Below are 26,343 nucleotides of genomic sequence, written 5' to 3'. Positions count from 1 at the left end.
GTCCAGATGTCTGTCCTCTGATGGGCGTCGCAAACATCCCAGCAAAGTCCTGTGTATAGCGTGTTTCAGTAAGGGGAGCTTGCGTTAGCCGGGAGCGCTAAGACCTCGGCTAAGACTGGGAGAAGAGACTGACTGGGGGTCACAAAGTAAATGTGGCAGAGCCAGGGCTGGAGCTGGCACATCCCGTGCATGTCCTGTCCTCCGCCGGCCGGGAGAGAAGCGCATTGGTATCTGACCGCTTGAATGCGCATTCAGTCCGCGCATTCGTTCTGACTTTTCAGAACCTCCCTCCCCCACTTCCTCTCTCTCTGCTGTCTGCCCTCGTTCCTTTCCCATTTGGGACACGGAACCCGGACCCAGGGGTTCGAGAGCCAAGGGACCCGTGAGCGTTCTGGGAGTGTGTGGGGATGGGGATTGGAGATTCGTGCCGCCGCTAGGCGGATGCTTTGGCTCCAAGTTTAAGGGCAAAGATTCAGGAGAAATTCCGGCCTGGCAACTTCATCAGCTGTGTGGCCGTGGACAAGTGTTTCTCACAGGGCCTCAGCGTCCTTACCTGTAAAATGGGAGTGATCTTATCTGCCTTCTTGGTTTGTGGTGGAAATTTAGTGAGTGCATGCCCGTAAAGCCTTCAACAAATGGAATCTATTATTATCTGGGACCGCCCCAGGGGAAACCCGAGAGAGCGGGTAGGCTCGCCCCAGGAAAGGTTTGTCGGAACCCCTTTGTCCCAGGTTTGTGGTCCTAAGCAGACTAAGCACTTCCCACGCCCTCGACAGAGCCCCACAATGCTGTTTGTTCTCGACCTCCTAGCTGTCTGTGTCTTTGTCCTTCCCTGGGCCTCAGTTTCCCTGTTTGTACTATGGGGGAGATGTGCTCCCAGGGACTGGAACTGTCTGTTAGACTGGGGGAGCAGTCTACTCTTGAACGCTGTTGTCGGAAACATGGATCAGAGTCCAGATTTCCGGTGAAACCATGGTCTGTCGCTCCCACGCGTCCCGAGAGCGGCGGGTGGAGGTCACGGAGGCAAAGGGTCTGAGTTTTGCGGGCGGGTGGGCGGGTCGCAGGGCTCGGCCACTCCCGCCAGCGTCCAGGGTGCCGCTCAGGAGCTGTGCCCCGCGCAGGTCCTCGTTTTCCCAGGGCCCTGGCTGTCACTTACTCCTATCCCTTTCCTCCTCCAGGCAGCGACTTGGCCTCTGCCCACCTTCGCCCCGATTCCAGGCTGCACGGGGAGGGATTTTGCGCCTTTGGGCTTCGTCGCCCCTTTTCCCCCTTTCTCGTTTTCCTAGCACTGAAGTAGGCGTCTGTCCTCCCGCCTCGCTCGCAACGGTCTCTGGCAAGTGGCAAAGGGAAGGGGGCATTTTCCCGGAAGGCGGCCCTTCTGGGGGCGCGCCCTCACAAGGGGAACGGAGATCGAGGGAATTTTCTAAGTGACAGGTCCCAAGTCTGGCCTCCTGGGGGCGGACGAGCAGAGAGGATTCCCTCCTTCCCCGGGACGTCCCCGCTGGTACTACTTCTGCTGTATTTATCTGGACTCTTTTCTCTTTTGGGGGGCTGGTGTGTTTCCACCTGAGCCCCGGCATATTACCGCGGCTATCGATGCCCTTCGGGAAAGGGAATTGATTTCCCTGTGCCTCAAAAGGGCTGGGATAGACAAGGGAGAGAAGTTCGGGAGGGGGGTGGGTGCGTAGGGAGGGCTTGCTCACTGGGCCTGAGCTTCCGCCAGCGCGAGGACACCCCGGGAGCTGGACAGCCTTTCCTAACGTTTGGAGCAATGGAGGGATTGTGGATGAGCCCGACCCCAACCAGTGAAGAAACTGAGAAGCCCAGCGGGGAGACTTGTCCCCACGGCAAACACCAAGCCTCTCCAATTGCTCCTTCCAGAAATAAGCCATTCTGCTGTGTTTTTTCCTCATGCCTGGGCTTTTTTCCCCTCTCTCCCTCCCTCTCTTCCTTCTTCTTTCTCTCAGAGATGATATATATCCTAAATCAGGAGTTTCCAAATATCTGTAAATACAGATGCTCAGGCACTGAAAACAGAGGTTCTGGTTCTGCAAGTCTGGACGAGGCCTGGAAATCTGCATTTCTAATAAGTACTACCCTGCCTTTGGCCTCCCCCATGTTATAAGAGGGATTAGGGATTACTGTTATAAACTACCATAAAGTCAAATCAAAGATATGCTATAAAGCCCAGGCAGTGCTATACCTACAAGTATATATCTTCACAAGAGATGTGACTATAAAGTAAAGAAGACGGAGTCATTCTCAGTTTATACTTTATAGTACAGGCACCTCTCTACACACATGCTTTGTCTTTGGAGGTGGTGCTAACCTCACATGGGGGAAAGATTTAAAAGTATTTAAGATTTTTTTTCCAAAGTTTAAATAACAATTGCTAGTTCAATATTCACCAGAGAAAATCCACAAAAAGCTACTGCTCAGTTGGCCTGGGTGTTCTGTCATTCCTAGTGTTCTGTCACTCTGTCTGTTTTCCAGTTTCTCTTTAGCCTCCTTCCTACTTAAACATTTATAGCAGGATGAGAAAGCCAGGTTGAAAGCACAAGGACACCTAGAAGAAAAGCTATGAATATACTCTGCTTGATTAAAATAAAGTACACTCACTATCCCAAGTGAGGTATCTGCTGCCTCTGCACAGCCAAAGAGAATTAGTTCTATCAAAAGATGCCTTCCTCCTTTTACTTTTCTTCCCTCTCTGTCATAACAGATGTGAAAATTGCCTCCCTGATATTTAGTTCTTGGAGAGACTGGTTCTGGGGCTGGAATTAGGCTGCTGAAGTCTTCTTTCTCTGTGCCCTGCTGAAGTCTTCTTTCTCTGTGCCAATTTCTCATCTGGGTCTGTCAACTTAAGGCCCCTCAACAAACATATCCTGTGCAGATGTTTCTAGATTCTGCTTGACCCCCAGAAATCTATCTCTTGTGTGTCTGTTGCTGATCCAAGATCTCAGAGTGTCTGTGTCTCACCTTTCCCTGGCACCTTTGCCACCTCCCTTTGGCAGTGATCTGTTACTTTACTGTGTTCCCTATCACTGGAGTATCTATCCCACTAGACTCAACTTGGAGTCCTGCAGACTATTTACTGGAGAGTAAAACAGAAGCTCAGGTAGTTAAGGAGAAGGAGGCCTGGGTCTTATGCCAGGGCTATCTGGGACCAATTGATGGGAGGGTGACCTCTGTTTCCTGATCTCCCTACCTTGAAGGATCCCCTCTGAGCTGAACAATATGGCCCAGGCAGGAGAAGGGATTGGTTCTTGGGACCCCCTTAGGCCTGGAGCATCAGGTTAAGCTTGGAGATTTGGAGGGTTTTTAGCAGGTCTAGTTTCAATTAGGCATTTAAGTTCTATAGAGATGGAAAAAGTCCACCTCCATTTCTCCCTCCCCACAAACCTACAACCCTTCCAGTCTCTCCACCATCATACCCCTCCTGAACACCTATTGTAAACCAGGAATGCTGGATCAGACTAATCTCTTTGGGAGTATCCTGGGGGAGATGGCATTAATTATGGTACTAGGAGAAAGTGCTCAGATTAGATGGTATGAGAGCTGGGCAGACCTTGTGCACAGGAGATAAAGCAGTGTTTGAGGACAGTGGCCATACACCCAGAGGCCAGGAACATACTCTTTCATCCAGTTCAGGAATCAGGAAGTGGCTCTACTTTCCTGCTCTGCCAAGAGTACAAAGCATAACTCTGGTCTGTCTCCATTCAACATGGGCAAGTGTACTTTTCCATCACTGACCCCATGAGCTTCCTAAATCAAGGGGGCCAAGAAAGGCCGGCAGAAAGGGGACTTGAATTTCTGGCAGAGAATTTCCCCGAAGGAGTCCTTAGCAGATTTGGCTGCAGTCAGGGAGTTCCTTTGAGGGCAATGAAACAGAAGTTCACCATGTGCTTATTAGGGGTTACAACCTGCTAAAAAATGATGGGGCACGTTACCCAGAAACATCTAGCTATTTCCTTGCCAGCCACAAGCATATATGCTGAAAGGCCCTAGGCAGGAGACAATCTCCTCCTTCTTTCCTTCTTTTCTTTCTTCGCTCTCTTCCTTTTGCATTCTTCCCTCCTTCCTCTCTCCCTCATCCCCTTTCTTCCCCCTTCTTTGCCTCTTCCTTTGTCCTCTTTCTTTTCCTCCCTCCCTCCTTCCTTCTCTCTTCTTTCTTTCCTCCTTCCCTCCCCTCTTTCTTTCTTTCTCTTTTCTTTCCATATGGCGTGGACAGAAGTTAGGGAGGGTTTGTTCAAGTCCTCCTTTTTAACAGAAACAATGAGGGAGGAGGAGAGAAACCCTACACCAAATAACCAACTAATCAGAAATGGTCTACGTTGCTGTTGCTTTGGTAGTTACTCTTTAAAAAACAATACAACACAAAACAAAACTACTTTGGGGCGCGGGTGAAGGGTTGTGAATTGAATTTGGGAAAATTAAAAAGCGCACCCTGATACAGCCCCAGTGAGAGCATTTATTCCACCGTTCACATAGCTCGAGGACCGCGCGAGAGAACTGAGCGTGTGCGTGTAAACAGTGCCTCACGTCTCGGCCTCTAGGCTAGCGGCCGGGCAAGAAGCGTTTCCGAGGCTGGGCTGGGACAGAGCCTGGGTCCCTACTTTCTGGGGACCCGCAGCGCCTCACTTAGCCGGGCCCGGGATCCACCCACCCTTCCCAGCGTGGAGGCGGGGCCCCTCCTTGAGCTCCCAGCCCCGACCTCGTGCACCCGTATTCCACCCCACCGCCCCTGCCTCAAAGCGAAGAGGTGGGCACCTGGGACGCGCGTCCTGCTTTTCCTGCCCGGGTTCTCCCGTCTCCTCCACTTTTGCCCCCGAAGTCCCAAAGCAGCGGAGCAGGACGCGGAATCAGCCCTGGAGGGCGCAGCCTGTGCGCCTGGAGCGCGCTCACGGCGTGGCGAGGATGCTAAGGGACTGCGGTGGCCAGGATGCAGACCCCCAGTTCAAACCTCTGGGAGGGCTATCCCCCCTTCCTTCTGTCACCCCTCCGGACCCCTCCGCCCCGCTCCTCCCCAGCCCAGACGCCGGGGCTCAGCACTCGCTCACTTTGCGAGGAACTTTGCCGGCTCCCCCGCGCCACGGGGAGAGGGATGTTAATGAGGGAGCGTGGCCGGTGCAGCGAACAAGCCGGCTCCGGAGCCGCGATTGGCCCCGGCCAGGCGGAAAGATGACGTTATGCAAATGAAGGGGCGGGCCCGCGAGGCGCAGGCCCCGCCTCCTCCCTTTGGGGTTAGTGTGTCTGTGTTTCGCTCTGGGGAGAGTCAAACTGGATTCCATAGGGAAAGCCTGCAAATCACTTCTGTTTTAGCAAGGAGAAAACAGAATCTCCATCCAACAGGGGTCCACCCCTCTCTTTTTCTCCCTCTTCTCTCTCTCTCTTTCCCTCCCCCACCCCCCTTCCTCTCTCCCTTTCTATCCCCCTTCCCCCACCCTCTCTGCTGTATCTGTCTACGGCAACCAGCGTCCTCCTCTTCTATACGCACTGAAAGGAAAGAAACATCTTTGGTTGGGAGAGAAGGAGGAAAAAAAAAAAAAAAAAGAGGAAAAAACTTGCCTGGTTGTGGAAAATGACACTTGAAGTAGCAAAGCCGGCAGCGCGAGTTGAGTCTATTGTTTCTTAAATTGCCATCAGGGTTTTTTTTTTTTTTTTTTCTTCCTGCTTCTTCAAGTGAAGGGTACCTCTGCAAAAGGAAACTCCAGCCCCTCCTGTCCTCCACCGGCCTGTGATCATTACAAAAAAAAAAGCAAAAAAAAAAAAAAAAAAAAAAAAAGCACCCAAACCAAAAATCAACCAACCAAACAACCCCCAACAGCCAAGCATACATCTCTAATTTTTTTATTTTGGTTTTTCGTTGGATTTTCCCTTTCTTCTTCTTCTTCTTCTTTTTTTTTTTTTTTTCTCATTTTCTTTTTCCGGGTTATCGCTCAGTTTTGAGCGAAGGTTTACATTTTTTAAAAATTTGCTTTCCAGCGCGACTTGATCTTCTAGCACGAGTTCATCGTCTCAAAAAAAAAAAAAAAAAAAAAAAAAGAAACCTCTGGTTGGCGTTTTTCTTTTCTCATTTTTTTTTTTTTTTTTTTTTTTTTTAAATATTTTGAAGGGGGAGGAGATTTTCCACAAGAAAAGGTTGTTTTCATGTTTGGGATTCAGGAAAGCATCCAACGGAGTGGAAGCAGCATGAAGGAAGAGCCGCTGGGCAGCGGCATGAACGCGGTGCGGACGTGGATGCAGGGCGCCGGGGTGCTGGACGCCAACACGGCGGCGCAGAGGTGGGTACCGCGCGGGGACCGCGGTCGGGCGGGCGGCGAGCCGGACGGAGAGCGGGCGGGCGGGCGGGCGGCCGCGGCTGCCGCGGGGCTGGGCCGAGCTGCTGCGCCCGCCGCGCCGTTCGCCGCCGGGGCTCCGCGTTCCCCGGCCGCGCTGCTTTCGTCGCCTCCGGCGGGAGAACCGGCAGCTGCCTGCGAGGAGCCCACGCTTCCCGGCACTTTCCTTTGCCTCCTCTGGGACTGTTTTCATTTTGTTTTAACCCAGAAGAGGCGTCTCACCAGCAAGATGTTGAATATCTGTGTTTTTATGTGATCGCTCTTTCTTTTCCGGCCGGCTGTGCTTTCTTTTCCTCTCTTTCTCTCTTTCTTTTCTTATCTTTTTTCTTTCCTTTCTCTTTCCTTTTTTGTTTCTCCCTTCTTTCCTTTCTTCCCTACTTTTTGAAAAAATTCCTTCTCTTCTCCCTCCTTCCATCCTCCATCCCTCTTTCTTTCTTCCTCCCTTCTTCCATTTCTTTCGTTCTTCCTTTCCTGTCTCTCTTCCTACCTTCTTTCCTTTCTTCCCTCCTTCTTTGTTTCATTTCCTTCTCCCCTCTCCTTTTCCTCCTTCCCTTCATTCCTCTTTCCCTTTCTTCCTTCTTTCCTTCCTCCTCTTACACTTTTCTGCTCTCTTTTCTTCTTCCCTTACCTACCCGTCTCTCGTGTTTTCTCTCCCCATTTCTCCCCCGAGTCTTCTCTTATTTCTCCTACCTGGTTCTCTCTCCCTCTCTCTCTAGCTTTCAGTTTTTCTCAGTCTACGCATAGAATAGCAACTCCCAACTTTAATTCTGACATCTCCTAAAAGTCTTCCCCACCCACTGTCACCACGGCCCCTTCCAGCAGCCCCTCTCCCACTCGCAGCTCCCAAGATGCTAGACAATGTGGCCTGGAGGCAGTGCCCTTGGAGGTTGACCTAAGGGAACTTTCCTGGGCACACCCAACGCCCTTTACGCCTTTTCCAGGGGCTCCTGGTCCCCTGTGAGAAACGGCCTTTTTTTTTTGGCCGTCAGCTGGGCTTGGGGGAGTGGGAGACCTGGTGGTGGCCCCAGGCCCTATCGGACTCAGAGAGTGCGGAAGGGGAAGAAGGAAGATCACTAATTACATCATCCCCAGCTACCCGGGGCTAGGGACAAGCGTCCCCAACACTGTTCCCATCCCTGCTGAGCTTAAGGCTGACGGTGGTTGGTAGTGAGAGTGAATTGAGTAACTGGGCTGCAAGCGAAAGTGTGTGTGCGTGCGTGCGCGTGTGTTTGTGTGTGCGTGTCCCTGCTCGCGCTTGTGTTGGGCAGGTCTGGCTGTCAGTGGCCGTCCGGCGTCCCTGGCACCCCAGCTTCCAGTCCCCGGCGGGCGCACTCAGCCCGCAGTCCCGGTCCTTAGGATTTCTGGAATGAGTGTGAGGATTTCTGAGGAATAGCAAAACTTTGTCGGGACAGGGCTTTTAAAAACACCCCAGATCCCTTTACCACAGTGACCACTCCTGACGGCCTGGCGATCCACCCTCGGACCTTTCTTCACCACATGCTTTTGGTGGGGGGCGGGATGTGGCTTCCTGAGACTGGTCACCCGAAGTTGGCCGGGCTCAGGAGGTTTCCCGGAGGGTGGCTGCTGCAGCGAGCAGCCCAGCGAGTTCTTCATCCATTCCCACCTGTCCACGTAGCTGAGACGGGAGATTCGAGCGGGTGGCGGAAACCGAGGCCCATGCCCCCTCCCTCTAATTTGTAAACTATGGTCTCTATTCCGCGAACGTGGTTCACCTCATCCACCGCCACTTTTCTTCCTCCTCACGCAGCGCGCGTCAGGTCAGAGTTAATGCTTATAGCGTTTCGTCTCGCGCGCAAAATCCAAACAAAACTTAAACATCTTTGGCGAGTTCTGAGGACGCGCCCTGTCCTCGGCGGGGAGGACGAGGACATGCGGGGACATGTGTGTTCCGTCGTTGGCTGGGCTCGGGACACCTGAGGGAGCTTGGAGGGCGCCCGCTAGACGTTTTGGGGGCAGAGGAGGTGGCTGAGGGTTCGCGCGTGTGTACCGGGTGACAAGGGGGCGCGGGGTCAGTGTCTGGCTAACTCTGCGTCTTTGGCCGCAGCGGGGTGGGTCTGGCCCGGGCTCACTTTGAGAAGCAGCCGCCTTCCAATCTGCGGAAATCCAACTTCTTCCACTTCGTCCTGGCCCTCTACGACAGACAGGGTCAGCCCGTGGAGATCGAGAGGACAGCCTTTGTGGGGTTCGTGGAAAAGGAAAAAGTAAGTGGGCGCAGTGCCACCGCCCCTAGTCCCCAGCTCGAGGAGCAGGCCCCAGCGCCTTGGGAGGCGCGCTCCTGCGTGAGTGCAAAGCATCCATAACATACTCCTGTGAGGGGTTCCCTAAGCCACTTCCCGTCCCGGACGAACCCAGGCTCCCGGTGCACGGGGTCCTGCTCCAAAAAAGTTCGCATGAAGCGCTCAGAGCCGGAGAGAGGCGAGTCCCGCTCCCCAGTCCAGAGCCATGGGGCGCCCGGGATGAACTCGTCCTCGATACCAGACCACGCACCGCCTGTCTCTGATGGCCCAGGCCCGAGCCCTCAGGCTCTGGGAAGAGGATCGCCCGTGCGCACCCCACGGAATTTTCTGGAAGGGGAGAGGGAGCAGTCAGGGATGGGGGGCAGAGGAGGGATCACAGTTGGCCGCAATTTCTGCTGCTACTGGGGCTGACCGGCTTTCCGGCTAGGGGTCCCGGCTATGGGGAAAGTTGCCTCGAAGTTGGTCCACTTACTCACGTCGACCTCTCTCCTGCGTCTCTTGTGTCTGCCTCCTGCTGCAACCCAGGAAGCCAACAGCGAAAAGACCAATAACGGGATTCACTACCGACTCCAGCTCCTCTACAGCAATGGTGAGGCTCCCATCGGGGTCTGTGTCCACACTCTGGGGCAGGGCAGGGGGCGCGGGGAGCTCCAGGTGGACGATAGCCCCCAGCGAAGCTCAGTCGTTTGCCACCCTCGAAGTGAACTGGCCTCGCCTAAACACGAGAAGGCCGCGAGTGGCTCGCAGGCGGCCTTGTCGGTCCCTCGCGTACCTGGGACCAGGTGTGGTGCCTGAGACGTCTCTGGGCCGCTTTCGTTCTTCCTCCTGAGGCCTGTTCCTTTGACTCGGTCCCGACTGCAGGCCCAAGGCTCCCTGGGCTCAGAAAGCTAGGAGCAGTCATGGCCTTGATGGCTCCAGGCGAGCCAGAGGGGCTCCTGCCCTGAGAAGGGAGAGTAGCCAGTTGGGGTCCCATCACATTCCCGGCTACAATGCTTGGGGTCTGGCTTCCAGGAGCGCTAGGGCTGGGCCAGCCGCTCCTCTCAGGACAGTGGGGAAGGGAGGTCCTGGCCGTGCGTACAGTGGGAGTTCCAATCGGCCGTGGACCCCCTTTGTTTGTGTGTGCATCTGTGTGTGTGCGTATGTGGTTTTGTTGTTGTTGTTATTTGTTTTGTTTTGTTTAGTTGTTGGTGGTGTTTTCTCCCCCCGCGGCTGATCCCCTCTCACTTAATTCTTCTTCCTTACCCCATTTCGTCCCCCCAGGGATAAGGACGGAGCAGGATTTCTACGTGCGCCTCATTGACTCCATGACAAAACAAGTAAGTTTCTTAATTCTGCCTTGCGGGGGGTGATTCTAGGGGCCACGAAATTCGGGAGAGTGAAGAAGCTGGTTTCTCCACAGCAGGAGGGCTGGGACTCGAACTCGCAGAGCCGGGGCGGGCCGCGCACCATGCTCGCAGTGCAGCTTTCCAGTGCACATTTAGACACTTGAGCCCGCCGCGTGGGGAGGAAGGTTCGACGGCTCCTTCCCTCCAAGGGAAACTCGGGGCTTACGAACTAAGACCGCAGGGTGCCGCGTGGAGAGAATAAGGACTGAACTTCCTCTTACCCGGCCAGGGAGCCCCAGGGGGCACAAAAGGTGCTCTGGGACCCTGGTGCAGAGTGGGCTGAACTTCTGAAACCCATTAGCCAGGCCTCCCCCGGGAGGCAGAGGGTAGAAGGGTTGCGGGTGGGGGGCAAAAGCGGATTCCCCAGGAACGATGAGATGGGCTGAGAGCGCAGATGACCACTCCACAGATTTTTTGAAGAAGAGGGTGGTGGTGGAGGTAGTGTTGGAAGAGGGAGCGACAATTGTTAGAGGATATTTTGCAAAAACCCTCCTGCTTTTGCCTCCAAGTTTGGCAGGAAGCCAGGCAGCATGAGTGAGCTTGCGGTCTTAAAGGTACATAGACGGCATTTTCTTAAGCTCTCCTACAAGCGGGTGTCAAGCAGTGTACATTAAGGTTGAGTTATGGTTTAAAAGATACAATTATGAGCCGACTCAGAAAAGAGGCCTGACGTTTTAATGAGGCACAGGAGCTCCCCACCCCAACCCGCCCCTTAATTTTAAGAAAAAGTTTAGTTTCAGAATTAAGTAGCTGGTTAAGTTGTTGGAGGACTTAGCAGAAAAAAGAAGACAGCTTTATTGGGTGGGGGGAAAGAAATCAGAACAAAGAGGAAAGTTATTCATTGTGTACCAACCAGCAATTTAGTAAGAGAATTAATATTTATCTACTTGATTGTGATTTTAAAATGTTCCTTTTAAATAAGGGAGGTGATCTTCCATAAATACTGGCTTAGAAAGTTTCAAATTAGGGCATACATGCATATTTAAAAATTGTTTTCAGATACGCCATGGCTTAAGTATGTTTTTTTACAAATAGCTGTTGGGAGTTTTAAAATCTACTCAGCAAGAACCACTTTAATAACAGCTAATTTTGATTATTTCTCTCATATTTCACTGTGACCCAAGGAGAAAACAAAAGAGTATACAATATATTTTTTAAAATATAACAAATAAATTACTATTTACTTGAAATCTATTTCATGTTATTTGCCTAAAATATTTGTTTTTCTTGAAGATCTGTTTCTTAGTTAATTGGTCAGAGTAAATCCCCATTTATACTCATAGTCTTGGTCTTATTTTCTTTAATGGATTTAATTATCATATAGGATAATTCTCTTTCATTTGGACACTGCATTTTGTTAAATTTTTTTTTTCCTTCCAAGCAGAAACACAAAAGCCTGATTTCAGTAACTTTTCTTTTTTCTTTTATGGTATCAAAACAAAAATGTCTTAAGTGGAATTTTGTTTTCAAAAATTGTCTTTGATATCCTGGATATCCTTTCCTGCCATTCTCATCAGAGGGGAAAAAAAAAAAAAAAGCTGGGAGGGAGAGGGGAAACCATGAGCTCTAATACATATTCCATATGTATTTGTCAGGATTTACTTTTTAAATGGTAAAAAGCACACATACACACAAATCACTATGTAAGGTGTGTCTGCTTGTGCAGCATTGACCACTTGCATCTTAAATTATACGCAGCACTGTGAAACAAATAAAATTAGGACGTGTTTGAAGTAATTAACTTCTCTTTGATTTAAACCTCCTCAAAAATTTATTTTAGAGTTCTCTAAACAAAATTTCTGCCAAGAATTAATTTTTTTATTTTGAAATGAACTGACTTTATGCATTCATGTGAAAATGGTGGGAGAATAATCTTTTGATTTTTATAAAGCAATAAATCAAATATCGTTTTACTAACAAGGTCATAGAGCTTAAGAAAAACTGCAGCTTAAGGCATTCTTTGACTGATTGGTATCATCGTAAATTCTGTCAGTGGAGAGAGAAAGGAACAAGAATAAGATATAATTTATTTTTAATAATAGCAGGTATGAGAAAGTCATTTGCCATAATATGACATCTCAGGAGAAGTTAAAATTGTAAATGTATGCAATTATATATTTTGGTAAAAAAAAAGGCTTAATAATTATCTAAGTTAGTCTAAAAATACTAAGAAAGAAGACTATTTCAAGACATACCTGTTTGCTTTCCTAATAACTGTTTAAATAACCACTTCTCTGTAGCTTTCACTTTGAAAGGCAATCCCTGAACATTATCCAATGGCTTGTTCTTTGATTACGGATGCTGTAAGAGTTTTGGAAGTAGGTTAGCATACTGTGTACACAGTTAATACAATAGTTTCCAAAAAGCAGATCAGCATCAAGAAGGCTAACTTTCCCTAGTTGTGACATAATAATTTATATTTAGTCTTAATAAGTAAAACAGTGGATCCTCATCTAGCTTGAAATTATTCTATGATTATAAAACAAGTCTGATTTAAAATTTCTTAAATTTTTTATTTTAGTTAAGTATACAGTGGCCCCTTCAATCAAAAGTAAGGCTTGACATAAGGTGACTTATTACATGGTTACAGTTTTTCCCTCTGTAGAATTCTTGCTGACAGACTCTGGATTATGATATTTAGACTACAGAGTGGAATACTTTCAATGATGAGATGAGTTTCAGTAACATCAACAGTTGTGGAGGGAATACCCAGCCACTGTTGAAGTGTCTTTCTTTTTCTCTTCTCTCCTCTCCTCTCCTCTCCTCCCCTCCCCTCCCCTCCCCTCCCCTCCCCTCCTCTCTTCTTTTTGGGGCTGGCCGGTAAGGGGATCTGAACCGCTGACCTTGGTGTTATCAGTATCATCAAGTGTCTTTTCTTAGCTGCTTGTTTATCATAACTTTTTTTTTGTTTTTGTATCAGAGATGCAGCTTTATGTGTGTGATGTCGTATCATTGACTTTCAATTTGGGGTTAAACTCAAAAGGAATCTTGGGAAATCCAAATCCAGAACTAGCTGTACATTCTGCATTTTGATAGACTGTTTCTGATCTTGGGTGGAGTTAGCATTGAGATCAAACAGAAATGTACTAAATCAACCAAGATGTATTGGTATGACACAGTATTTCACACCTTTTCAAAGTGTCTCATTAGACTATTTTGGGTAATGACTCTTAATTTTGGGGCTCTACCAAGAAAGATGAAGCTTCATTAGAAGTGAATGTGTGTGGATCTGAAGCCTCTTATCCTTATGATTCCCTTGAAAAATACATAGGATGTAATATTAAAAAGATTCATCTACCAACTAGAAAATAAAATGCTTGCTTTTGGGAAGGGTTGTTCAAAACCAAGTTTAGCAGGACTAAAAATAGTTTGTTTTTGTGTCATTGCTGTTTTTGGTATTCCATTAGTGAGCATGCAAAAAGCCCTGTAGGATCCAGAAGTTTACGGCTATTGCATTCAGAAACAGTATCTACTGTAGAAGCTCAAATGAACCCAGTGGGGGAGGTCTGAGGTTGAATGTGCCTCATTTCAGATTTTCATGTAGTATTTGAAATATAATTACATTCTGTGATTGCTCCAGTGAGTTATTTATCTTTAAATAGCCAAAAAACCAAAAAACTTTACCTCATTTCCCCTTCCACCAGCTTGCTTTAAAAGGGTGACATTTTATGATTCAAAGAAAGGATACCAAATTTCACAAAGTTATCAAAAACAAAATGTTCCCTGTCCCCAAACAAAAGCTTTTTTGAAAAGGGGAAAACAGTAGTCACATAAGCCTTTTATGTTCGGATTTGAAGGTTGGCGATGTGGTGAGGGGACCCTAAAAAGGTCTTAGCGCAATGTGGGGGTCTAAGGTACAATAATCAGAAATGCTGTCAGGTTTCTGTACCCAGCTGGACTTTTTTATATATTTGTTTTGATGTTCTCGGTATTTTAAGTTATTGATGCAAGTGCATTTTTTTCCCTATTGATTGTTTCATTATATCTTGCCATGGCTACGTAGATTTGATTAACAATCTTTTCAGTTCATGGTTCTTCATTGGTAGATAAACACATTTTTAGTATATCAATAAGTTCCCAGGGAATTCACTAGGCCAGCAGAGAGGTTCTTTCATATATTTGGGGAAACAAACAAAAAAGGACAGAGCAAATTAATAGGCAGGGGACATGTTCCAGCAGCTTTCTCTCTCTTTTGGTAACATGTCAAAAATGCAGGTGATTTAAATTTCCTTGCACATAGAGGAACGAAGAAGTTTGGAATTTTTATGCATGATCAGGACCTGTGTTTGGGAAAATGTAAACTCATCACAGTGGAAAATGTGTTGTTTGGAGTCTGGGGGTGAAAACAAAGCTGATGGTTTTGGAGAGATTGCCGGAGCCAGATGGCCTAGTACTTCCCCAGTCTGGCGGTCCAACTGCTCCCTCCTGGATAATATACAGCCATTTGTTCGGGGATATTTACGCTAGAGCTGTTTCCATGTGAATGTTTGAACAGCATTAAAAATGAACATATTAGTAGAGATGCATTTATCGAACTTGTATGTCTGTTTTCTCTGTCTTTACTTGTATTGCTGAGAGGAATGAAGGAGTGTTTGGACATTGGTGAATTGTTTACGTAGTTGTTGAGTGAAAATGATTTGGTCTTAGTAATTAAAATACGTAAGCATTTGGAATCAAGCTAATGGAAATTATGGTAGCACCTACCTTGAAGCTCTGTTGTGAGAATTAAACGAATTTGTACACTTTAAAGGGCTTAGAACAGTGACTGGCACATATTAAGTGCTTAATAAATTGGCAGATTTTATTATTTTATTATTATTATTATGGCTTCATTGGGTTGACAAAGCCAATTGTATCTGCTAACATAGATGTAAGTGTAGTTACCATATGAATGAAACATCTTTTATTACTGCTAGAGAAAGAAATATAATATGGGATTGTTAGAATGATTTAGTTTTTTTCATGGTGTTTGAATAATATCAGGGGTTGTAGTTCTTTGAGACATAAGAGATGCATTCTAAATCTAACTGCTTTTGGTACACATTCTCTTTTTATTAAGGGCTGTGATGTAACTGAACAGCATACTGAATATTGTATCATTCCTTCGCAACTTTCCTAATTCACTTCTGAAAATGGGCTTACTTAGCTGCTGAGCTGCAATTACATCTTTGTAATTTGTTCGCCAGTAGCCAGACTGCTAATAGAAGCAAAATAATTTTTTATTTTATCCCATTATTAATGTTGGATTGCTGTTTGACACAATTGTTTATGAAATGTCAGACTTGTAGTGTTTTCTTTGGCATAGTTTAATTTTTAACTAGTGCTCTTTCACCTGCTAGAAATTTCTAGGACCACATTAGCTGTTGTCTTTTTTTTTTTTTTTAATGACAAGCAGTGGAAATTGGTGGTCAAATATAATGATTATTATTACAGTATGTTGATATTGTAGGTATTCATATTGTTTTTTCATTAGTTCAATTCTTGGTAATTTGCTACCAAGGCTTGTTGACAGTTTGTATTCAGAGGACATTTCGCTCTGATTGAAGGAGGTACCTTGTACATTTGTAAACTTATTGTCTAACGTGACAAATCGGATTCAATCTTTTATTTTGTATGTGAAAAAAAGTAACATATCTTCCAGGTTACTATTTTGATTTAAATGAAAAATTAGGAGTTTTTGTTAGTTATAGATCATCTTCCTTGCTTCCTTTCTTCCTTTTTCTTTCCTTTCTTTCTTTCTTCTTCATTTTTTTTAAAACTATTGATGCCAAGTGTCATATTGTTTGGTTGTAAACCAGGAAAGATTCCTGATGAAAACATTGGTTCCTAAAAACTCTTCAGATTTTGCTGAACCAAAATCAAAGTATTCTTCTTACCCCCTGTATTTTGGCATGGAGTACAAAGAGTTAAAACTATTTGTAAAGTAAACAAAGAAGAGCCTGCTCAGTGCTCTGTGTTTCCTTTGGTATCCTATTGAAGTGTGATTCTGGTGTATGTTCACTGTGTATTTTTCATTTTACTGTGTAGTCTTTATCCATAGTAAGTTTCAATGAACTTTTAAGACCCAGTGATATTTTAGAAAAGCAGAGATGGGCTACATTTCACAAGATGCCTCCTAAAATAGTGACAACTGAGGCAGGTTTTGTACATTGATTGACTGAATGATTTTCCAAGATGTTACAGGTTAATCTATAATTGAACATTTGAAATTGATGGCATTTTCCTTTAACAATAAAATTTCCAGCACGATTTTTGCACAAGGATATGAAACTTTAAAAATTCCTATGCTTATTTTTATTCTTCAGTAATTATAAAAAAATTATTCTAGAAAAAACGCTCAATCTGAACATGAAGAGAGTATTACAAAATAATATGCAATATTTTCTATCTGCTTGTTAGAGGACAACATTTAGAAAAAAGGAGGCTAGTATATCAGAAAAATAAACCTGCTCCAAATATGTCTGCTTTTGACCCAAGTTTATCAATTCACCAGGTTTTTAAAGTTGAGATGAAGTTAATGCTATTTACTGTTTAACTTTTCTTCGTACAAACATTCCTGATGCTCTAAGGGATTTATTTGCTATTGGCAAGATTAATTTAAACATTATTTTCTGCTTGATATTATATATTTTGTTTCTTAGGTTAAAAACCTCAACTTAATTCTCTATCGATTGATTTATTTAAATAATGTATTTTATATTCTTTCTTTCCTCCTCCCACCCATCTATGTATCAGGCCTTCCCCATCCTCACTTCTGATAAACACATTGATGTATTTAAATCACTGTTGTCTTTGTCACTCTCACAGCAGACTACCTTCCTCACAGTGAGCAGACTCATGATTTACTGTGGAGGAAGCAAATAAGCCTTCTTTTTGGTGTTCCATTGTCTAGGCCCTAAACCAGCTGTCTATTAAAATGGTTTCACTTAAAATAGTCCATGCTGTTTATATGCTTCTGTGACCTCCCAGCTGATCCAACCTCAACCAGCTTTACTCATACCCCACAGAGGCACATATTTAAATTAGGAAGAAAAGCAGAAACTTCTCCCTAAATTGTTATTACAGGATCCCTATCCTTTTGGGCTTAAAATCGGGTTTGCTGACCTGTGAACCAGTCTTGATGTGTCCGCTAAATGTAGATGGTAGAAATTTGATGTGGGGCTATCAGTTGGGTGTACAAGTTGGAGGGAGAACTTGGTGGCATTTTCTTTTTTCTTTTTGGTCATTTAACACTATTTAATTGAGTACTACTATGGCCCATATATTGCCTAGGTTTTAGGAAAAGAATGTGTATAAGACAAGTTGGTGGCGTTTTATAAAGTCTGTCTTATTGTTGCCACTGCATCAGAGACATTGATCAAAATAAATTTATTATATCTTTCTATACTGAATGTTATCAGAATGTTTTTTTCTGGGCCCATACCTTCTGTAAGATGTGTGTGTGTGGGTACGTGTGTCAGTAACAGGTCTTTTCAGTGACAAAAATTACTTGGGTGGGGCTGGAGGTGGATCTGCCTTTGATTGAATTCCACTCTAAATCTAACCCTGTTAAAATGAGGTTCTGGTTTACTTTAGTTATAGGATTTTAGTCTTGCTCCATGGTGGAGATTCACTTGCTTTTATTTCAGAAGTCACAGAGGCAACACTTCTTTCTCTGCCTTTTTGTGTTGAAAAATATTGTTCTTTCCAGGCCCCAAGGAGAGAGAGCGAGCAAAAACTTCATTTCCACCCCTCCCCAGAGTTCCTAAGTATTTCTGAGCAAATCCAAACTCATGGTTTCATTTTTCTATGCTTGATTTGGAGAAAAATTCTCTGTATTGACTCAGCTTCCAGAAGTGAAGTGGCAGTTTGGTATTTGGTAGAGAGATGTATTATGGAGGCTCTGGGCCTTAAACAAGTGGTGTTCAGTCACCAAAGAAAAAACATGGGACTTCTGGGAGTCCGTATCATGTACTATTTGGGAAAGTCATGAGCGTATTTGCATTGCAGCATATCTTCAATTGAGTATGATCATAGGCCCACAGATTTCAATGGAACCAGTACCCTCAGTAAAAATAATATTAGTATCAATTATGAAGAATCAAAAGGTCTGATGTAACTGATACTCCTCCTCTCCCCCCAAAAACAAACTTTATTTTTGTAGTAAGGATAACTGTACCAACATCTGTGAATTTATTTACCAAGTTACATTTTTAGTTTAGCATGACAAATAATAAAGATGAAACAGAGGTTATCAAGAGTAGTCAGAGAACATACAATTTAGTGATAATAGGATTTAGCAGAAATGCATCATTAGAATTTCTTAGCACCATCTATGAGATCTATCATTTATTTTTAATGATTGTTTTTTAAACTTTTCAGCAGTGATTGCAGGAAATAAAGCAGGCAGATATAGTTTTTCAAAACATTTTCAATTAATTCATTTTCTTGAGTAAGCTGTTTCTTAGGAATCTGGAAAGTTCTTTTAAGAACACAGGAAAGAATCATCTATGCATGCTAAAACTAGCAGATGAAAATTTGAGGCGTAACAGGATATTAACATAATCTACATTATCTCGCCAGAAGATAGTTATGAATTACATAGAGTAAAATAGTAACTTTACAGTGGGGAGACTTGGCTGATGATCTCTGGTAGATGGCAGGCACCACCTTCACCAAATGGTCAGAGTTGACATTGCCAGTGGGGGAACTAGTCAGCTTGATTTGATACACTGAGAAGAACTCAGCATCGCCTCTCTGGTATTCCTGCCCTAGAATACATAACTTTAATCTAGGCCTTGAGGAACCTCAGACAAACCCAAATTGAGGGATGTTCTACAAAATAACTGGCCTGTGTTCTTCAAAAATACCCATGTGATGAAATATAAAGACTCAGGAATGTTTCTTATTAAAGGAGAGATGACAACTGAATGTAGTGATTGGTATTGGATTTTCTTTGGCTGTAAAGGACATTATTGGGTAATTGGTGAATCTCAATAAAGTTTGTAGATTAGATTATTTTATTGTATCAATGTTAATTTTCTGATTTAGACAATTGTACTGTGGTTATATAAGAGAATTCCTTGTTTTAAGGAAGTACATGCTGAAGTATTCAGGGCATGTCTGCAATTTACTAGTAAATGATTAGGGGAAAAAAATAGAGAGAAGAGAATAAAGTAAATTCAGTGAAATGCAGACTTTGAGAAATCTGAAATCTGGGTAAAGAGTATTCTGGAATTCTTTATACATTCTTGCAGCTTCTCTGTAAGTCTACAGTTATGTCAAAGTAAAACCATTTTTAAAAATACAGGGTTGCGATAGGCTAGCCATAAAAATTGATTTTGATGGGCCAGTGGTAGAAAAATGTTTTCTCCTCATGCAAGTAACTTTCCTCTTTTTTTTTTTTTTTTTTTAATTTGTTGCAATGCTTGTTTTGTAATGTGGTCAGATATGACAATAGAGTCTCCTCCAAGGACTGGTACACTCTGGGTCCATCCTTTACAGGTTCTAAAGGTCAAGTTCAAAAACAAAACACAGTAGAACCAACTACACTTTGGTTACTGCAGCACCTCTGTATACTACATAAGGATAGTCTCTGGTTAATTTAAGTAGTTTTGTCACCAAGAAATTAAGAGTTATATGAATGTGTGAAAGTAATTTTATTAACAATTTGAAGCTGTGTTAAATTAGTATTATGCAGTGATACAGTGTTAAATTAGTTAAATGTATCCTAGTGCAGAGCACTGCTCTGCTAACAGCTGTGTGTTTTTCCTTGGCCCAGATTTTAACAGGTAGATCCATGAGGAAGCTAAGGTCCCAGGGAAACTTCTTGATATCCTTAAGCAGAATGGTTTGAACACATATTACAAAAAATAGACAAAAACATCCTGGCTGGTGAGGTGGTTTGGGACTGCAGATTTTGAGAGTTAGATGTAATTCTTCTTTGGGAGATAATTCTGTGGCTTAAGCCCACATACACAGTGTGTGCCAGAGAGTATTCCTGTCTGGGTGGGTGTACACCCCCATGAGAGTACATGTTGTCAGGCTGTTGGCTGAAGAGTCAGGAAGAGGGATATTCCCTCATTGATGAATCATTTCAAAGACAACACAGTTAGTGAATGAACTCATTAGCTTCACCCGCACTTATTTTTTTCCTGTTCACCACTAAAACACTAAATGTTGAGCTTGGAAGTAGTAAAGTGAGACAGCGAATGCATATCACTTAAAAAATCAAGTCCACCTGCTTCTCTGTAGTTTAAATAAATAGTATCTCAGTCTGCTGAGCCTTCTGGGTTTTTCCTCCTTATTGATTAGATTTTTTAAAAAAATTCTGTATTGAAAGGAGAATTGTGGTTGTCTTGATGACAGAAGCCCATCCCACACACTGATCCAAAGATGTTCATCATAATAAGATGTTGACAGGGCAGAGAGATACATATCCCATTCCACTCGGTTTGGGTTGATCCTGAACAACATATACTGAAACTATCATCCAGTGATGCCTTTGGTTCCTGAAGGCTAATTGGTTCTCAGTAGTGGTGGAGTGGTCAAGAATCAATGGTGATAGTTTGTTTTCTGCTGCTGGGTTTCATTCTGAGCTAAAATCATGCCTTTGCTTTCAGGCCATAGTGTATGAAGGCCAAGACAAGAACCCAGAAATGTGCCGAGTCTTGCTCACACATGAGATCATGTGCAGGTAAGAAATACCTTGGTCTCTTCCTTTAATTAGCAAAGAGAAGATGAATTTGTATCTCAAATCTAGGTGAACTCAGATCTATTTTGGGGTATATATTTATTTTGCTCTTCTATTAGACAATCTAAAACGAACTGTTAGACATGAGTCTCTGTTAGGAAAGTGTCAGGCATCACAGTAGTTCTCAGTCATTTATTAGATTTCATCCTGAAAGGCATACATTTCCATTTTGATATCATACTGTTAATGGGCACAAAGCAGTGCCCTCCTCTTTTCCCTTGCAAGAGAATAAAATACAATATAACCCTTTTAGTGTTAATATATGCGCTCAACTGCACTGCTAGTGAAATGAGTAAGAGTTCTATTGATGTCAGCAGAGGCCTCTGTTTGGGTAAGACTTGAAAGTTGTAGTTTCCCCTTTTCAATTCTCACTCTTAAAAATGTGACTGCCTGTACCTAGGCATCATTTCTCCTTAAATTGAGTGTGGGTTGGTTTTTGTTTTTTTTCCCTTGCATCTGATCTCTTATTTACCCTGTATATAACTCTAACAATGTAGCTAATGTTTCTTAGAGGTAGTGAGCTTTTGTAAGAATGACAGAGATGAGTCCCTAAAAGGTATAAAAATTCATGTCACCCACACACCAGTGTCTTTATTTTTGCCTCTAATCAGACTAAAGGTACATTTGAAAACATGCAAGCAGATCAAATTCACTTCCATGGCCTTCTACATGTGAGGGAGTAGACCAGGGAATAGCCTTTTAACTTGCATTCTTATTCTTCATAAAATACACCAGCACTTTGCTTCCAATATATTCTGAGTAATTGGATAAAGCATGAAGATGCCACTGTGCATCAGAGAAAGGCTACTAATTGCTTTGTTAACCATGCAGGCTCTTCCTGGCACAGAGCGTGCTTGGCGACTGACTATTACTGACCAGTCTATTTAGGGCTTCAGCTGCCACCTCAGCATGGGTGGGCTTTATTTGCTGCTCATGGACTCGTGAGGAAAGCAATATTTGTTTTTGGTGGCTAACCAGTACAGGGATCGAACCCTGGACCTTGGTGTTGTCAGCACCATACTCTAACCAACTGAGCTAAACAGCCAGCTCTGGGAAAAGCAATCTTAACACTCTACAGGTGGAAATGAAATAAGAAGGGCTTACTGTGCCTCCTAAGTAAAATCACACATATTAACTTTTGTGTCCATAATTATGAATGTATATAAAAATTTCATTTTTTTTCTTTTTTTAAATGTGTGCTTCTAACGTATTATCCTAAAATATCCTAAAAATAAGTTTTCACTTCAGTGATTTGTAAAACTTGTTAATTATTCCCCAAACAGGTTGTTTTTCTCTAACTTTAGAGAGTAGCAGAACTCAAAAATATGGCCATGGATTTCTTATAAGATGTTAGGCAAAAATTAATGTTATACTGCATATAACAATTGGACAATAAAGCTGAGTTGCAACTTTTGGGATTAAATGAGTAAAATCCGTTTGAAAAGCATTAATATATGACCTTCTTCGTTTTTCTGTTTTTCTGACCATATCTCTGTTTTTCCTTCCTACAATTAGTATGATGTTAGAATGAATTTTCTGTATTCTACTACATGTGGTTCTAGCAAAATAAGAAACAGACAGGAAGATGGATCTCAACCAATAGGCCAAATAATACCTATATATCACAGATTTGCATCTCATATCTGCACATATTTGGACTATGCTAGAAATAATTCTATTCTTGAAATATTTAAAGATATATTATGCCTTTCACACACAGGCCTACCCTCTATTAATGCAGTTTATATTTTTCTTGTTTTTAAAATTCATTGGTTCAAAGTACTTTATTATGCTGGTTGGTGTGCTTTACTGCTGATGTTCTTTCTATTTTTCAGAAACATAAAAATAGCAAAAATAAAATCCTCAAGCCACTGAAGGCAAATGATGATGTTTGTACTGTGTGGCTAAGAGGGAAAAGCCATATTCAAAATGTCATCCTGCTAATGTTACAGATTACGGGTTTTCCTGGCTGCCTATAGATGTGTAAGAGGTACTGTTTGTTTACCAGGCCGCCATGACCCTATTACACAAACCTGTCATCTATTGTGTGGCTAACAGTCTTTTAAATTGCAAATCTGATGCTCTTTAGGGGGCTTTAGGAAAAAAATTCTCACTTTCCACACCATCCTATTTCTCTTGATTTCTTGCCTGTTGTAAGTGGAAGTTGGGATGTGCTGAATTTGCACCAGGGGTGCAAATGCAGGCTCAATTATAAGCATAAAATTAGAGTCTGTTCACCATTAATCAGCCTGGCTAATTGCTATGCACCACCATTAGCCATATGGTGTGAAAGACAGCTTGCTCTCCCCAAGATGAAATTTCTTCATTGCAGACATGAAATAGTGAAGGCCCTGGATTTTAAAATAGCTTGTTTTAGATATTTAATTTCTAAACAACTTTCTGCAGTGCTTTTTATCAAAGCTAATGGCACAATAAAACTTTGCGTTGATGTCACAAAAGCTGTATATTTATAGTACGTTGGATATCATAAAGGAGACACAGAATTTAGATCGACAAGAAAGGGATTGGTGATTCTGTTTTGTTGTAGGCAAAAAAAAAGGAAAAAGAAAAACACCAGAGAGAGTTGTGTCTCAGGTGGTTGCAAATTTTAAAAATCCATTGTGTTCTGTTGAGAAGGTGACCCCATTGCATGGGCTGACTAAAGGACTTGCCAGCCTTGGATTATAATTATTACCACTCAGAGACAAAACCTGTCTGACTTGTTGACATGGAGCTCTTTCTGTGGAAATTTGGGAGAGTTTCTGCCTTTTTGGTAAATTGGAATCTCTCATCCCAATCATCATTACATTTTGCTAATACCTAGTAGTGAAGTTCTTAAAATAATATGGCCCCATCAGTTATTTTTTAAAACAGGATTTCATGAGGGATTTGATTATAAGGGCATCCTGACATCTTGTGTTTAAATGTGAATGGAAAATACAAACTATACATCATAGGTGAACCTAGTTTTCAGCCAGGCAGGCTGAATGAAGCAGGTTTTCTCCATTTCGAGTGCACAAGACAGTTAGTTGCAGGGGATGGGTGCTCTGGTTAGAAAAACACTCTTTTTCCAAAATCAGTGCCTGATTTTTGTAGGATCATGAATTCTCAAGGCTATCCTGGTCCCTTGATATGCCTTTTCTTCCTTCCTCTTTTACTGACTTACTCTGATTTCATCCTTCAGATTCCCACCTAAGCATGGTTTCCTCAGAGATGCATCCCTGGCCCTTGGCCTGAGTCAAGTCCTCTTGTCATGCAGTCCTGTATACACTGTGCATTTCCTTCATAGCACTCAGCAGGTCTGTAACTGTCTGTCCACAGTCTGTCCTCCTTTGCTGGACTAAGCTCCTTGAAGGCAGGGAAGTGCCTCACTTTTCCTCTTTGCTTCACTTGTCCTATTCGTGAAATGGGAGGATAATATGACTTAGAAAGTATGGCTAAGATTAAATGCTATAAACCCCATAAATTTATCATGGTGCCTAACACATAGCAAGTACTGGATGTCTATTTTTATTAGTAATAGTAGTAGTATGAGCATTAACAGAAACAGTACTAGCAATATTTGCAGTGTCTAGCTAAATATATGGCACATAGTGGCTCAGCATCACTGATGATAAAAGAACATTGAAAGGGAGTGAAGTGTCGACTAAAACATTAATATATGTTCACGCCAGTTTCATTCATTTTTTTAGCACCTACTATGTGCAGAGCACAGTGGAATGCAAAGCCCTGAAAGACTGGGTCCTGCAGTGGGAGAGCTTATGGTGTAGCTTGGGAGATGAGACCCAGAGCAGACCACTAGACTGCATTCAAGAAAGTGCTGAGGGGATGAGAGCCTGAGGCAAAGGGCTGTGCCTGTTCAGAGAAGGGAGGAAACACTTTGGTGGGTAGCAGCAGCGGGAATAGGGAGAGAGGTGAGACAAGAAAGGGATTTGAGACGGTGTGTTAAGAAGTGTTTGGGCATGTTTTCTGGTGGTCCAGGCAGGATTTATGTGTGGAGAGGTGTGCCGGTGGGGAGACCTGTGGCCTGGAGCTGGGAAGAGGGTCGTGGTCAAAGATAAATGACTTCAGAGGTCTTTTCCCAAAGGTGAGAATGGAAGCCATGGGCTTAGATGGGATTGACAAGGATAGGAGACAGAAAGAAGAGGCCATGGAGACGTTCTTGGGGAATAATCATATTTAGCAAGGAGGGAGGGCGTGTTAGAGAATTCAGAAAAAGAACCTTGAGCATACAGGGAATAGTGATAAAAAGAGGTGTTTCAGAAAGGGGGAGTCATCCATATAATAAGTGCTAGAGAGATCCAGATGGACTCGAAGACTTAGAGAAGCCCCAGAAAGTTACTGGCAGGCTTTGAGAGAGGAGATTCATGTAGGTGCTGAGGCCCGGTTCCCAGTTTTTATGGGGTTCAGGTGGCAAGGAGTGGTGGTGACTCTTGCAAGAAGAATGATGGACAGTGAAGAAACTAACTCTAGAGAAAAGGAGAAGCATGTCTTTTTCTTTCTTTTTTTTTTTTTTAAAGAGGATGAGGAATCTTGTTTGTAAACTGCAGGAAAGCGTTAGCTAGGATGGGAGGAGTTGCAAATGCAGAACAGAGGAGGAATCATAGACGGGGCAGGTTCCAGGTGAGGCAGAAGAGGAGGGACCCACAAGCTCAAGTGCTGAGTTAGTGTTATAAGAACAGTTAATTTACATTAAGATGTGGGAGGAAGACAGAGTATAGAAGAGTTGACTTATGCAATGGATTCTTTAAAAACTAGTCATCCATTTTATTCATATATCTCATTCTCTAGCCACTTTGGCTAAATAGGTAAGGCATCTTTTTTTTTTTTAATATAACGATCAGAGTTTGAAATGATGCTATTCTTCAGTTGACAGAGCCTCGACTTATAGGAAGAAGTGCCATGCCCCTAAGATGAGGATCTGCAGGTCCCATGACCCAGCAACATTTAGATGTTTCTTGCCCTGATTTATGAAGCTGTGAGTCAGCTCGCTAGAACTATGCCATCTGTGTTAGGTGGCTGAGGAAGAGACTAATAAGTTTGCTTTTCTCTGGGTGTGCAGAATTGTTTGGGAGACACAATATCCTGCTGAGGAAAGGGCTGCTGTTTTGAGTCCACAGCTTATGTACCAGGTGTTGGGTACCCACTCCTGTGAATGGCCATATTGCTGTCCTGTCACTTGTGTTGCAGGTTGGGAAGGGATGTGAATAGTGGTGGCAGCTGCCTGCTTTTGGAATTCTGTGTTGGTGGCAAAGCAAATTAGGAAACTTCAAGCTCCCCAATAGATGCCACTTTAGGGAGCAAATTCCAAGTCCTTGCCTGGTACAGTGCCCAACGCACATAGTAGAAGCCTAAAAGACACTTTTTTGAATGGGTGAAGATCCATCAGTCACTTGGTAATCAGGACATGATTATCACTGTGACTTTTTTTTATTAACACGGTAATTTTTCCTTTATGTGCTTTTGTATGTTTCATGTACTGAATTGTTTTAGTATGAGCCCTCTTCTGCCTTAAACATATGCAGATTTGTTCTTCAGCTTGTCCTTCTTGGTTAATGCCTGTCTTGTGTATAGTGGAAGTCGGTGCTCACCTTTCTTGGTCCCTCTGAGTTTAGTAGAAATAACTAGAG

General features: G+C 43.7%; 1 protein-coding gene across 13 annotated transcripts in view; it reads left to right on the top strand.

Annotated features, from left to right (window-relative positions):
* Positions 1-6,150: 6,150 nt before the first annotated feature.
* Positions 6,151-26,343, top strand: part of EBF1 (EBF transcription factor 1) — a 378,728-nt gene continuing 358,535 nt past the window's right edge. For all 13 annotated transcript variants that reach the window (XM_063085514.1, XM_063085520.1, XM_063085516.1 and 10 more), the window contains exons 1-5: positions 6,151-6,284; positions 8,404-8,560; positions 9,122-9,185; positions 9,857-9,912; positions 20,583-20,656. In XM_063085514.1, the coding sequence (XP_062941584.1) occupies positions 6,151-6,284; positions 8,404-8,560; positions 9,122-9,185; positions 9,857-9,912; positions 20,583-20,656 (485 nt within the window). The remainder of the gene's footprint in view (positions 6,285-8,403; positions 8,561-9,121; positions 9,186-9,856; positions 9,913-20,582; positions 20,657-26,343) is intronic.

Source organism: Cynocephalus volans, chromosome 2 (assembly GCF_027409185.1).
Source record: "Cynocephalus volans isolate mCynVol1 chromosome 2, mCynVol1.pri, whole genome shotgun sequence".
NCBI lineage: Eukaryota > Metazoa > Chordata > Mammalia > Dermoptera > Cynocephalidae > Cynocephalus > Cynocephalus volans.
Note: the sequence above shows the minus strand (reverse complement) of the source record. Positions and strands in the feature narration are given on the sequence as shown.